Genomic DNA, 11056 nt, shown 5'->3' on the forward strand with positions numbered 1-11056 from the left:
TGATCTCTCCAGCCTTGATCTGGGTCAGGCGGTTGAGAAGGGCTCTTATTATTGTGTGTGTGTATGTGTTAGCATTCACCACGTGTGATATGTTGCTTGCCTCTTGTGGAATTGATCCTGTATGGTGTAGTTAACAAGCAGCAGAGATGGATGCATCACAGCTTCAGATAATGTTACAATATATAGAATCCTCTGAAAAAGTACACCGACTTGCATTTGTGTGACTAGAGCGTAATAATCGCACACACCTCGCAGGTTTGAATCCACAGCGCTTCTCTCAGGTAGAAGCATTCACATTAAATCTGAAACCACGAAATCATAAAAATAGTCCATAAACGTCTTGCATTTAACTTTCACTGCGCCTCGTTAAAATCAGAAAACACTGAAAAATGGTGAACGTATTTTGTGTTGCTACTCAAACAGGATACAATGGATCATAAATATCTGACATTAACAAAGCAGTTAATTTTGAAAGAATTGTGAAGAGTCATAGACTATTAGTCTAGGTTTAAAGTATATATGTTTGTATTCTTCTGGGACTCGTTCAACATGAGAGTGAACGACAAGAGAGTCTCTTTATAAAAAGGTCAAATACAAATTGAAACCAATTTTTTAGTTGCTTGGTAACATTGCATTATTTTCTATCCCAGGTTTAAGACTACTAGTAGTTATGAGGATGAAGGTTACAGATATAGAAAGTAGACTATGAAACTTCTGTCCCAACAAGGGCCAACCCTTTCTCACGGGTTCATTTTAAGGCCGTACCAAACTTCCTCCCGTTTGGATAAGCACTGCATGGCATAATCGCCCTTATCTAGTCCTCCATCGTCAAATAAGTCCAACGTCCTCTCCACCTTCTTTTCTTATGAGACCCGTCATCTATCTTTCTCTCACTCATTCCTTCAAATGGGATTCACTCCTCCTCATTCACCCAGCGGACACATTACAGGCCAGAACAGATGAGACGAAGCACACAGCAGTGCTGAGATATGGACCTACAGTGCGCACAGAATGTGGGGGATGTGCTTGTGTGCAGGATTTTTTTTTCATCTAAGTCCGCCATAGTTCTATTCTATTTAGTATAACGCCAGCCCACCTGACAGGTTTCACACAATCACGCGGGAAATACAACATTTGGAGGCGAAATCGTTAACAGATATCCACAAAGCCGAGAGCTGAGTGCCCTTGTTGCCACGTCCTTGTCGGAACAGTGAAACCAACTGATTAATGATCCAGGAGTAAGAAACACACACACAGCCTACTGTGGGGATCAATTCATCACACTTTATTTTGAGTGACCCTGGCTAGTGTGTTGGCTGGAAAGCAACACAATACCCTCTCAGCACAAATGCATGAGCGGAGAATACAATACCATCATTCTACATGGCTTTATTGCTGGAGTGGGATTGAAGAGAGAGTGAAGGAGTGCTCAGATTATAGGCTTGTTTGATTATACCGTAAATAAGATTTCCGTTTTTTACATGTCCCTATGGACACTGGTTGTAATGAATCCACTGAAGCACCAAGCCCCATTACAACAGTGTGTTACACTGTATGTTTAGACATGCTGAGGATGCTTCATTAAAAGTGAGTTCACGGAGCAATCCCCCTGAAGGCTTGCAGTTGCTGGTTAAACTGGTCAGCACTTTCTTTGGCTGTAAGAAGCTGCTTCTCACACCACTGAACCAGAGTATGCTGCAGCATCTTCACACGTGCAGCCCGGAACCGATGAACCTACGTGAGTATCAACAAGAAGGATGTTATTCAATGCACTTAAGACCACTGAGCCACGTGAAAATGGAGAATCCAGTTTTGAATTGGATGTTTTACCTCCTGTTTAGCCACCACACAAATGTCATTGAACTCTATCTCGGCCGTTTTCTTTGCCTCCTCCATCTGATGAGCAGAGGGAGCATGATGTTGATCATCATCACGTCATACATATTAAACCTGCATGTTTCCAGATCTACGGGCTACTCCTGAACGCTGAAGAGCGTCACTGACACCTGCTGGCCAGAAGACAGCATCTACTGATCCAGCGGACTATGTTCTTGGGGTACTGGAGTACAGGCACTCACAGCAGCCTTCTTTAAGGGTTTGGCCTTCTCTGCATTCCTTCTGGCAGCCTCCAACTCCACCAGTTTACAGGTTCTCCTGAAGAGCATCTCCTGTGTTGGAAACAATAAGTATGTAACACACAGGAATATTAGTCGGAGGATTAAGTGTTTCACACTTGGATTCGGCCTGGATTTAAAGTAATCGGAGAGATAAAATACACATATGATGACTGGTAAACTGACTTTAGAACAATAAACCCACCTTTTCTGCCTCCTGGCAGCGTGACTCAAGGTCCAGGCCTAGCCCAAGAGTGTTCATGTCGTTCTCAGCAACACTTGTCATATTTTTCTGCCCACACACAAGCACATTATGTGTGTAAGCGTATTTGCCAAAGCAATAGTACATTATTATGTAAATAGATCCATGTTAAAAAGCTGAAACTGAACTTACCTTTATAGAATCAAAGACTTCTGATAATTGTACACAAGCCCTGTAGCAAAAATATATATTTTTTTTATTATGCACATTTATTATAACTTTTACACATTAATTTTAAGAACACAGGATTTTTGCACGGGACTAATGATGGTACTGTCTCACTTGGAGAAAGCCTGTTTGTCAGGATCCTCCCCTGGTTCCACACAGAGATGCAGAGAAGCTGAGAAGTGTGCACAGGCCACTGCTATTTCTGTAATCACATGCACACGGAGCACACACTAACATCGGGCTTGAGACTAAAATTATTTGCGTAGCAATGTGAATGAACATTGCCACAATACATATCAACCCATAGATTGTTTTACATCCTAAATAACACCAAATGATGAGCACTTCTCATCTGTGCAGCCTAAAGGAAATGTCCTTACTTTGCTCAGATTGCACCACATCGAGGAATCTCTGCAAGAAAATCAGAAGTGTAAAGATCATGTGTAAGGGAAGAGGAAAAAACAGAGGAGGACAAAAAAAAAGCGACAGGTCTCACCTCAGCTGCAGTCTTGGCATAGCAGGTCAGAACAAGGTTATGATTGCGTTCAGTTTGAAAGAATTCATCCACATCCTGCACACACAGACATTATGGTCACAAAACACAACATGTAGGCGTAGAGACTGTGTCGACTGTGTTTGTATGAGTCCCAGTTCTGTACCTTGTAGCCTTCTTTCCTCCGTTCTTCCACAGCTTGACTCAGACGGTTGAAAAGGTTTTTCCTCGCTCTCTGTCTTCCTGGAGGCTGGACACGATGACACAAATAAACATACATGTTTTTCATTTTGATTGATTGACATGATTTTCATGAAATCTACCCCTAATAAGTCAAAGATGTTTTTCGTGACCGTGTCACTAAAAGCTGCTTATGCCCAATAATAGCATTCCAGATTTAATGAAACCCATCAGACAGGAAAGGAGAAACTGTCACATCAGCAGTTTTATGTTCACGAGACACAGTTCAAATCATTAGTATTGCTTTGCAAAGACACGCTTTTATAATCTTCTCTTAACATTGTTACATCTTACCATTGCTCATCAACACTATTTAAAAGGAATGTAGGATGTTGCATAGTCGCATTTAACTGCAGGACTGAGGCACAACATTTTCCCCATGATAAATATCTCATCTGCTGTATCTTAGATAATGTTGTTAAGTGCTACTGTCTGACAAAAGGAATATAAAACACCTCTAAAATAAAATAAATTATGGAAACAATTGGTATCAAGTGAGATCCTTTTCATATTTGCAGGCACACTGGATTTTGGACCCTTTTGAAAATTTCAACATGGATATTTTTTCCATCTGTTTATCTGCAGTTTTATAGTCTGACTGTTGCTGCATTCCACTTCTGGCTCCACCTTCTTTCTTTCCACTTCTATTTATTTCCACTTACTTCTGAGCTCGTCAGGAAGATCTCCACAGCTTTATTTTTGCTGAGTATGCTGTGTGCAGCAACCTGCCGGAGGTAGCGTTCCAGCACTTTACAGTATAGCTGCCACTCTCCTAAACCGAGGAAACCTGCAGGAAAACCATCAACATTTGTCATCATCGTCAGCACTTAGTATCACATTCGTCACCATGTGAAAAGAAACGACATGAGATAGAAATGGAGAATACGTTTGAATTCATTTTGTATGGGGGGGTTGTCAGCTGTTCTCACCCAGCTGTTTCATAACCTTGGCCGAGGGATTCGCTGAAGCCTTTGCAGGGAGTGAAGGAAACTTGAGGAAAAACAAAGAATGATTTTATTACTTCCTTATGTATTTTCCAAAAACAGAAGGATTAATTATGTGCCGGGTTCGGGAGAGTAACATACAGCAATGCTCTCTGAAATGAGCAGCCCGGGACCCGACAGAGCATGATCTTATATATAATACATGACAAACACAATCCCACTGCACTCCCAGTCATACTAGGACGTAGTATAAACAAATACTTTATTGCATTTTCTACATCCAACAGGAAACACATTTTGGGCTTTTTTTTCCTATAGTACCGAGCAAGCTGGCAGAATGGCAACTCTGAAATGAGCTTCCTTGTTACTTTGGAAAGGAGGATGTTAAGAAAGAAAGGAGGAGCATTTGAAAAGCAGCAAACTGCTCCCAATAACATGGCTGACTTCCAACCACGTCTTTAAGTTATTGTACAAATCCACACAAAGTTATTTGCCGGAAAAGTATGAAAACTTTAAAATTTAAAATTTAAGTGAAATAAGATGTGTACGGATGATATGAATGAGCACTGACTATGACGCCCTGTATCCCGGGCTCATCCTCCTGAGAGAACAGCAGCTGCTGCAGCCATTCAAAGTCGTCATAGGTCCGGTCCACATGGTGCTCGCCCGTCCCAGACAGCTGGCTCGGACAACAGACAAAATCATAATGTTTTTTCCGTAATGCAACACACATCAACTGATGTTCCGCAATAATCTAGATCTAATGGAACTTAGGCAGCAAAAAAAAATATATATATCATTTCACCTTTTGAGATACAATGAGGAAAGTAAGTGTGTCCCCATCTTTCAACACTTCCGTCACCTTGATGTTATGACCATGGACACTCAGAGTAGATGTCACTTCTTTTACTTCTTCCTGTAATTCAATGTGACAAGCATTTGTACCGACAGCTGTAAAGTAGATTCACATTAATGTGCAAGCCAAAGGTGCAGCCATTGCTGTATATGTGAATGGCTCCAAAAAGTCACATGACACTCAGCAGCGGTTAAAAAGAACATTTTCAGGCATACTTACCATCATAGTCGAGCCTGCAAGTTAATGAATCCAGTATGTCTTCTGTCTGCTTTGTAAAACGCTTAAATCTCCTTTTATCTCGATAAAGATGCCTCAACCTGTAAAGATCTTTTGTCTTGTGTTGGCTTTGGAGCGCGAGCGCTCCAACTGCTGAGAAAGCACAGGATATCCTTTGGGTCAAAGTGCACAATCTTCCCTGTGAGAAATGGAGTAAAACGTTGCCAGATCTAAAATGCTAGCGCAGGGAAAAAAAGACTAGTAAATTGTGCGTTAGTCAGTAACGGAGGACACACCCACACAGGAAAAGTGTCTGACCGGATTGGTCCCTACATCAGTGAACCTCTCAAACCTGTACACAAACACAGAACCTACAAGTTGTCTCACAAAAGGGACGGAAAACAAAGAGTGTCCATTTACAAGTCAGGTTTATTTAGAGAGAATGTTCAACCACAAACAGACCAACGTACATTACAGTGGGGAGAAGTATTTGATACACTGCCGATTTTGCAGGTTTTCCCACTTACAAAGCAGTTTTTATCATTAGTTACTCTTCAACTGTGAGTGAAATCCAGAAAATCACATTGTATGATTTAAAAAAATATATTTTGCAGTTTACTGCATGGCATAAGTATTTGATCACCTACCAACCAGTAAGAATTCCTGCTCTCAAACAAACTGGAATGGTCTCTATATAATAATAATAATAATAAGGCTAAAGAAAAGACCTAGTTTCTAATTGGTTGAGTGGTGAAAAGATCAGTGATTGTTTAAATTAGTTAGTTAGTTAGTTATTAGTAAAAGGGGGTAAGCAGAGCAAAGTGCCAGTCAATGGAGCGCTTTAAAAACACATAACAGATTTATTTATTTCAATTTCTACATTGTCTGAATACGAGACACGGATGCTATGATAACAATTTATTATGGAGACTTAATCATAAAAAACACTAAAATGAATGAATGAGTGAACATTTAGTAGAAATAATGTTCTTCTTCTTCTTCATCACCAAGATAGAAGCTGTAGTCGAGCTCTTCAATAATGTAATGTTTGTTTAGACCATCCATATCCGCCCCATCCGGATAAAAAGTCCCGCGAAAGAATGTGTCCTCCGTGAAGGGACTTCCATCCAAGTCATGGAATAGGTCTTCCAAAGGAAAAGGGAAGCTCGTGTCAAGTTCATCCTCGGGGTCTTCAGAGGCCTCGTCTTTGAGGAAAGCCTCGTGGCCCACACGGTCATACCGCCTCCTCTTTTCCTTGGTGGAGAGCACGGTGTAGGCTGGGGAACGAGGAAACAGGTGGATTACTATCAAATCCGTCTACCAAGCTCTTGACTGGTTCTGTACGTCTAAAAGAAAAACTCAAATGACTGCAAACTCCTCTCTGTATAATGCATAGAACAGATCAACAGCATCACAAACCACAGCCTCCCTGATAACGATAACAACTGAACACTCATGGAGGTTGGAGGCCAGAATGAAGAAGACAAATGTTTGAGAACTGTACAATTCATTTCACTTTTTTGGTTTTACCTTCAACAATCTCCCTGAAAGACTTCTCTGCATCACCACCCTTGTTCTTATCTGGGTGGCACTTGATGGCCAGTTTGCGGAAAGACTTCTTTATGTGGCTGTCCGCGGCTGATGGCTCAACATTTAGAATATCGTAGTAACTTTTGCTCGACTCTGAGGCGGCGTGCAGGACTTCGGAGAAGCAGAGCAGCGTGACCACGTGGGCTCGCACCCAGTGGGAAACGCTTTGCACGGACATCTCCGGATTGTGTGCGCACGGTTGAGGAAATGTGGCACAAAGAGCTGATCTGGAGGCAGGCGACGGTCTGGTTTACGGTTTGAGAGCTCGTTTCCGTAAAGCTGTCTGGACTACAATCCACAGGTGAGCGTAGCAGCACTCGGCAGACGATGGACGACCAGAGGCCCACGGTGAGTTCACTTAAATCAGCTGACACCTTCAACGGATTCCGCATGTTTGAACCGAACTACGCACGTGGGGGGGGGCATCAAGTGATATGCTGTTATTATGCAGCGGTCTTTTCTAGTTTAGTTCACCATCGTTTTGTTGTAGAGATGCGTATGTATACTATCAAACCTTTAAACGAAACTGAAATCTTTCTCCGTTATGAGACAAACAAAACTCAAACGTACTTCAGTGCTATACAGCACTTTCGCCACTAGAGGTCAGAAGAGCACCCGGAGGACCACTGGAGGACCGCCGGGGAACCAGAGAGGAAGAGCGTCTTCTTTCTTGGTGGTAAAGAAAAAGTGCAATAATATTGTCAACAGACCAGTCTGAACATCGGGCAGTCAGAAAAACACGACTAATCGATGTTGCCGCGATATAGCGTTACAATTCAGTGAACCAGAGCAGGGCGTTTCTGCGTGGGAGTCCTTCGGCTATTCTCTGGATCCTGTTTCTAGTTTAAATTTGGTAAGACAACAGATCTAACGTCTGCTAGCTAACGTTAGATAGCATTCACTAGCTTGTATACGTCAAACATGGCAATGCTTAACGTTAGCTAACGTTACTCATGTAGGTAGGCTAACGCCACATAATACGAGTGCACTTCATTTACCGGCAGCTTAAGTAACCCAATACATATGCATGAATAATATGCGATGCTATTATCAACCACACAATCCGTTTGCTGCAGATGAAACCTTCATTGCACAACATTCGACCATCACAGACCACAATCTAGCGTTAAATATCACATCCACACCAAAAAACTATGTTCGATCAGGCACTTCCCATCATTCCCTGAATAAGGCAGTTGGTGCAGGGCCTGGCTCTATGTACTGGGGCTGCCTGTATGTTGTGAGGTCATAGATAACCCCACGTGCATGACGTCAGAGCACTATGAGAGGAAGTTGGACACACGTCCAACCGGCGAATGATGCTTTGTCTTTGAGATCTTTGAACTGAATTGCCGTATGAAGAAAAAGCCATTCGTGACTTGTTTAATTCTGTATGTGAATGTTTGGCAGGTCATGTCGGCCCCCCTCAGACACATGAGTGGTGTTTTCTCCTCGAGCTGGGCCGAGCGCTATGCCTGAGCGGGACAGCTCCTACCTGTCAGGTAGCCGTGGGAGTGGTGGGAGTCTGGGTGACGAAGGAGGAGGACCTGGGTCTGGTTCGGCAGTGGGCACGGCGGAGGTTGGTTCAGGAGGAAGTCTTGGAGGCAACGTCTCTGGCTCCGGGAGCATGGGGGGTGGAGGGGCACTCGGAAATGGCAACAGCTGTGGGAACAGTGGAGGCGGGGGGCAAGGACCGGCCTTGGGTGGGGTCTGCAGGGACTTCATTCGCAATGTCTGCAAGAGAGGGAAGCGCTGCCGCTTCAAACACCCAGATTTTAATGAGGTGCCGGACTTGGGGGTGCAAAAGAACGAATTTGTCTTCTGTCATGACCACCAGAACAAGGAGTGCATGCGCTCCAACTGCCGCTTCGTCCATGGATCTAAAGAGGATGAGGACTATTACAAGAAAACCGGAGAGCTACCCCCCAGGCTAAGAGGGAAAGTTGCAGCACGACTGGGCCTTTCCCCAATGGATCTCCCCCACAGCCGTGGGGAAGTCCCTATCTGCAGAGACTTCTTGAAGGGGGAGTGCCAGAGGGGCAATAAGTGTAAATTTCGCCACGTCCAAAAAGACTATGAATATGAGCCCTCCAGGGTTGGAGTTGGTGGAGTTATAGGGCCGGGGACCAGTGGGATGGTGAACACCGGGGGAGGGATAGGTGGTGTAGGAGCGGGTGCCTGTGGAGGAATGCAAGGACTCGTGGGAGGTGGAGGTGGAAGTAATATGATGGGCATGGGGATGGGTTGTCCCAGCCTGGCCGGGTGCAGAGATCCAGGTATCACAGGAGTCGGGGGGGTAGGTGGCGGTGGGATGAGCACTTGTCTGTCTACAAGTTCTGCTGGGCCGCGGCGTTTTGACAGGAGCTCCTTGTACGTCCCTCTGCTTGAAAGTGGGCTGTGTGACGCCAGCTCCTTTGAGCCCCCCATGGAGCACACGGCTCTACAGTTGAAGAGGCGGCGGTTGGAGGGGCTGCGCCTGGCAGACGTGAGTGGAGGTGCCCACTATGAGCTGGGACTTCAAGCCACATTTCCACCACGCCCTCTGGAGTACAGGTTCCTGGAGGAGGAGAACTCCCTGCTGAGGAAGAGAGTGGAGGAGTTGAAGAAGCAGGTTAGAATGCGAGATGGTACAAAACTAACATTCGGACAGAGAAGAACATTTTGGTAGAAAAAAGGCAGTTCCTGTAGCTACGACTGATACCAGATACACTGGTGTGCAAAAGAACACATTTGACTGCGTAACGTAGCGCAATACAATATGTTGACAAAGTCCAGGTCTGAAGGGAAAATTACACCCAAATAAAATATTATTGTAATAAATGGACCAATAACCTAAAAAGCAGATATATTGCTGACCCGTTATGAAGCTACGGCAAGGATATGCCATTCTGTCCCCCAACCAGAACCCCACTGAATGTATTTGGGCACATCTAACACACATTTGGAAAAGTAAAGGGTGCTTAATGATTCTGCTCAGACCTAAAGAATCAGCAATTGCAAACGCTGTGATCATGATAGTTAGTCGGCAAACTATATAGTTGTAAAAGATGAGTCTTTCTGCAAAAATAGTCTTTTTTCACTCAAAGCAACTATACTATTTTTGGCCAATGCAACGACAACATTTCTGGCGGTAGACTTCCACTGTCCTTTTCTAATTCACGTCTCGTGTCTTTCTCAGGTTTCAAATCTCATTGCCACAAATGAGGTTCTTCTGGAGCAAAACGCCCAGTTCCGAAGCCAGACCAAGGTGATGACGCTGTCCTCCACGCCCGCACCCACTGAGCAGAGCCTGGTGCCCCCCGTGGGTGCCATAAGTTCCTACAACCACAGCATCGCTCAGACTCACACCACCTTGAGCAGCGCTGGACTGCAACCTCGGGCCGTCATCCAGCAGGAGCTGGTCGCGTCTAGCGGCGCCCCTTCGGCGGCCCAGAGTAATGCCGCCCAAGCTTCCGCCCCTCCGCCTCACCTCAACCCTGAGATCACCCCCCTGTCCGCCGCTCTCGCACAGACCATCGCCCAGGGGATGGCGCCACCTGTTTCTATGGCACCAGTGGCCGTGTCCGTGGCCCCGGTGGCCGTGTCGATGACGCAGCCCATGCCCGGCATCACCATGAGTCACGCCACCACCCCGATGGTGTCGTACCCTATTGCGAGTCAAAGCATGAGAATCACCACTCTGCCCCATCAACCGATTTAAGGGCAGGTCTGTGGTGCCCATGAGTCAGACAGGGGCCACCTTAACTGTGATTATTCTTTTTTCAAACTTGAAAGGCCTTCTTTTCTGTGTAAGCCACCGAACTGTTACAACAGACAAGCATGAGACACTTGTACTCGTCCAGCAGGGGGCAGGATAAAGACTCCCATCGGTCTGTGTTTGGTGGAAACATTGACGTTTGTCCTACAGAATGACTGACCTATGAACAGTTTTGAGCAAAAGGGACTTTTTGAAACTGTTCCAAGATAGACGTCAACTAACAAAATCTGTGAGGTTATCTACAGTTTGTGTTTACATTGTTGGATTTCTCCGGTGCAAATTAACTCTGGGACATTTAAAAATAATATTAATAATAATAACAGGCAGTCAACAATAAATCCTGTTTGTTTTAAGCCTCTCTCTTCAGTTCTCCTTTTAAACAGTCACACCTCCACCCAATGCTCGAGTCCTTTGGC

General features: G+C 44.6%; 3 protein-coding genes across 5 annotated transcripts; 1 reads left to right on the forward strand and 2 right to left on the reverse strand.

Moving 5' to 3' along the window:
* Positions 1-1262: 1262 nt before the first annotated feature.
* On the reverse strand, positions 1263-5565 carry LOC120835767 (sorting nexin-5). Its single transcript, XM_040204970.2, has 14 exons — positions 5297-5565; positions 5027-5137; positions 4793-4900; positions 4207-4267; positions 3940-4064; positions 3204-3287; positions 3041-3115; positions 2925-2955; positions 2659-2746; positions 2509-2548; positions 2320-2406; positions 2079-2168; positions 1831-1896; positions 1263-1734 (listed from the first exon to the last, which is right to left on the reverse strand). Exons 1-14 carry the CDS (start codon positions 5300-5302, stop codon positions 1594-1596), a joined length of 1113 nt encoding a protein of 370 aa, XP_040060904.1. The 5' UTR covers positions 5303-5565; the 3' UTR covers positions 1263-1593.
* A 576-nt stretch (positions 5566-6141) lies between these two features.
* Positions 6142-7252, reverse strand: LOC120835342 (dnaJ homolog subfamily B member 9). Its single transcript, XM_040204209.2, has 2 exons — positions 6824-7252; positions 6142-6570 (listed from the first exon to the last, which is right to left on the reverse strand). The coding sequence occupies exons 1-2, from the start codon at positions 7059-7061 to the stop codon at positions 6266-6268; spliced, it is 543 nt and encodes a 180-aa protein (XP_040060143.1). The 5' UTR covers positions 7062-7252; the 3' UTR covers positions 6142-6265.
* On the forward strand, positions 7015-10993 carry zc3h10 (zinc finger CCCH-type containing 10). 3 transcript variants are annotated; one of them, XM_040204165.2, is made up of 3 exons: positions 7015-7231; positions 8294-9494; positions 10062-10993. In XM_040204165.2, exons 2-3 carry the CDS (start codon positions 8355-8357, stop codon positions 10581-10583), a joined length of 1662 nt encoding a protein of 553 aa, XP_040060099.2. In that variant the 5' UTR covers positions 7015-7231; positions 8294-8354; the 3' UTR covers positions 10584-10993. The 3 variants fall into 3 exon arrangements, with proteins under 3 accessions (XP_040060099.2, XP_077948260.1, XP_040060098.2); XM_078092134.1 differs by lacking the exon at positions 7015-7231 and adding an exon at positions 7443-7559; XM_040204164.2 differs by lacking the exon at positions 7015-7231 and adding an exon at positions 7536-7736.
* Positions 10994-11056: the final 63 nt, after the last annotated feature.

The sequence above is a fragment of the Gasterosteus aculeatus genome, chromosome 17, assembly GCF_964276395.1.
Source record: "Gasterosteus aculeatus chromosome 17, fGasAcu3.hap1.1, whole genome shotgun sequence".
NCBI lineage: Eukaryota > Metazoa > Chordata > Actinopteri > Perciformes > Gasterosteidae > Gasterosteus > Gasterosteus aculeatus.

Bases quoted from the DNA above. Each gene is read 5' to 3' on its own strand.
- LOC120835767 (XM_040204970.2), bottom strand. The intron at 4,268-4,792 runs GTCAGTGCTCAT...TTTTTCCTCAAG, and splicing joins CCGGGATACAGGGCGTCATA to TTTCCTTCACTCCCTGCAAA. The intron at 2,169-2,319 runs GTGGGTTTATTG...TTTCCAACACAG, and splicing joins GCTGCCAGGAGGCAGAAAAG to GAGATGCTCTTCAGGAGAAC.
- LOC120835342 (XM_040204209.2), bottom strand. From the start codon at position 7,061: ATGTCCGTGCAAAGCGTTTCCCACTGGGTGCGAGCCCACGTGGTCACG. The intron at 6,571-6,823 runs GTAAAACCAAAA...CTCGTTCCCCAG, and splicing joins TTTCAGGGAGATTGTTGAAG to CCTACACCGTGCTCTCCACC.
- zc3h10 (XM_040204165.2), top strand. From the start codon at position 8,355: ATGCCTGAGCGGGACAGCTCCTACCTGTCAGGTAGCCGTGGGAGTGGT. The intron at 9,495-10,061 runs GTTAGAATGCGA...TGTCTTTCTCAG, and splicing joins TGGAGGAGTTGAAGAAGCAG to GTTTCAAATCTCATTGCCAC.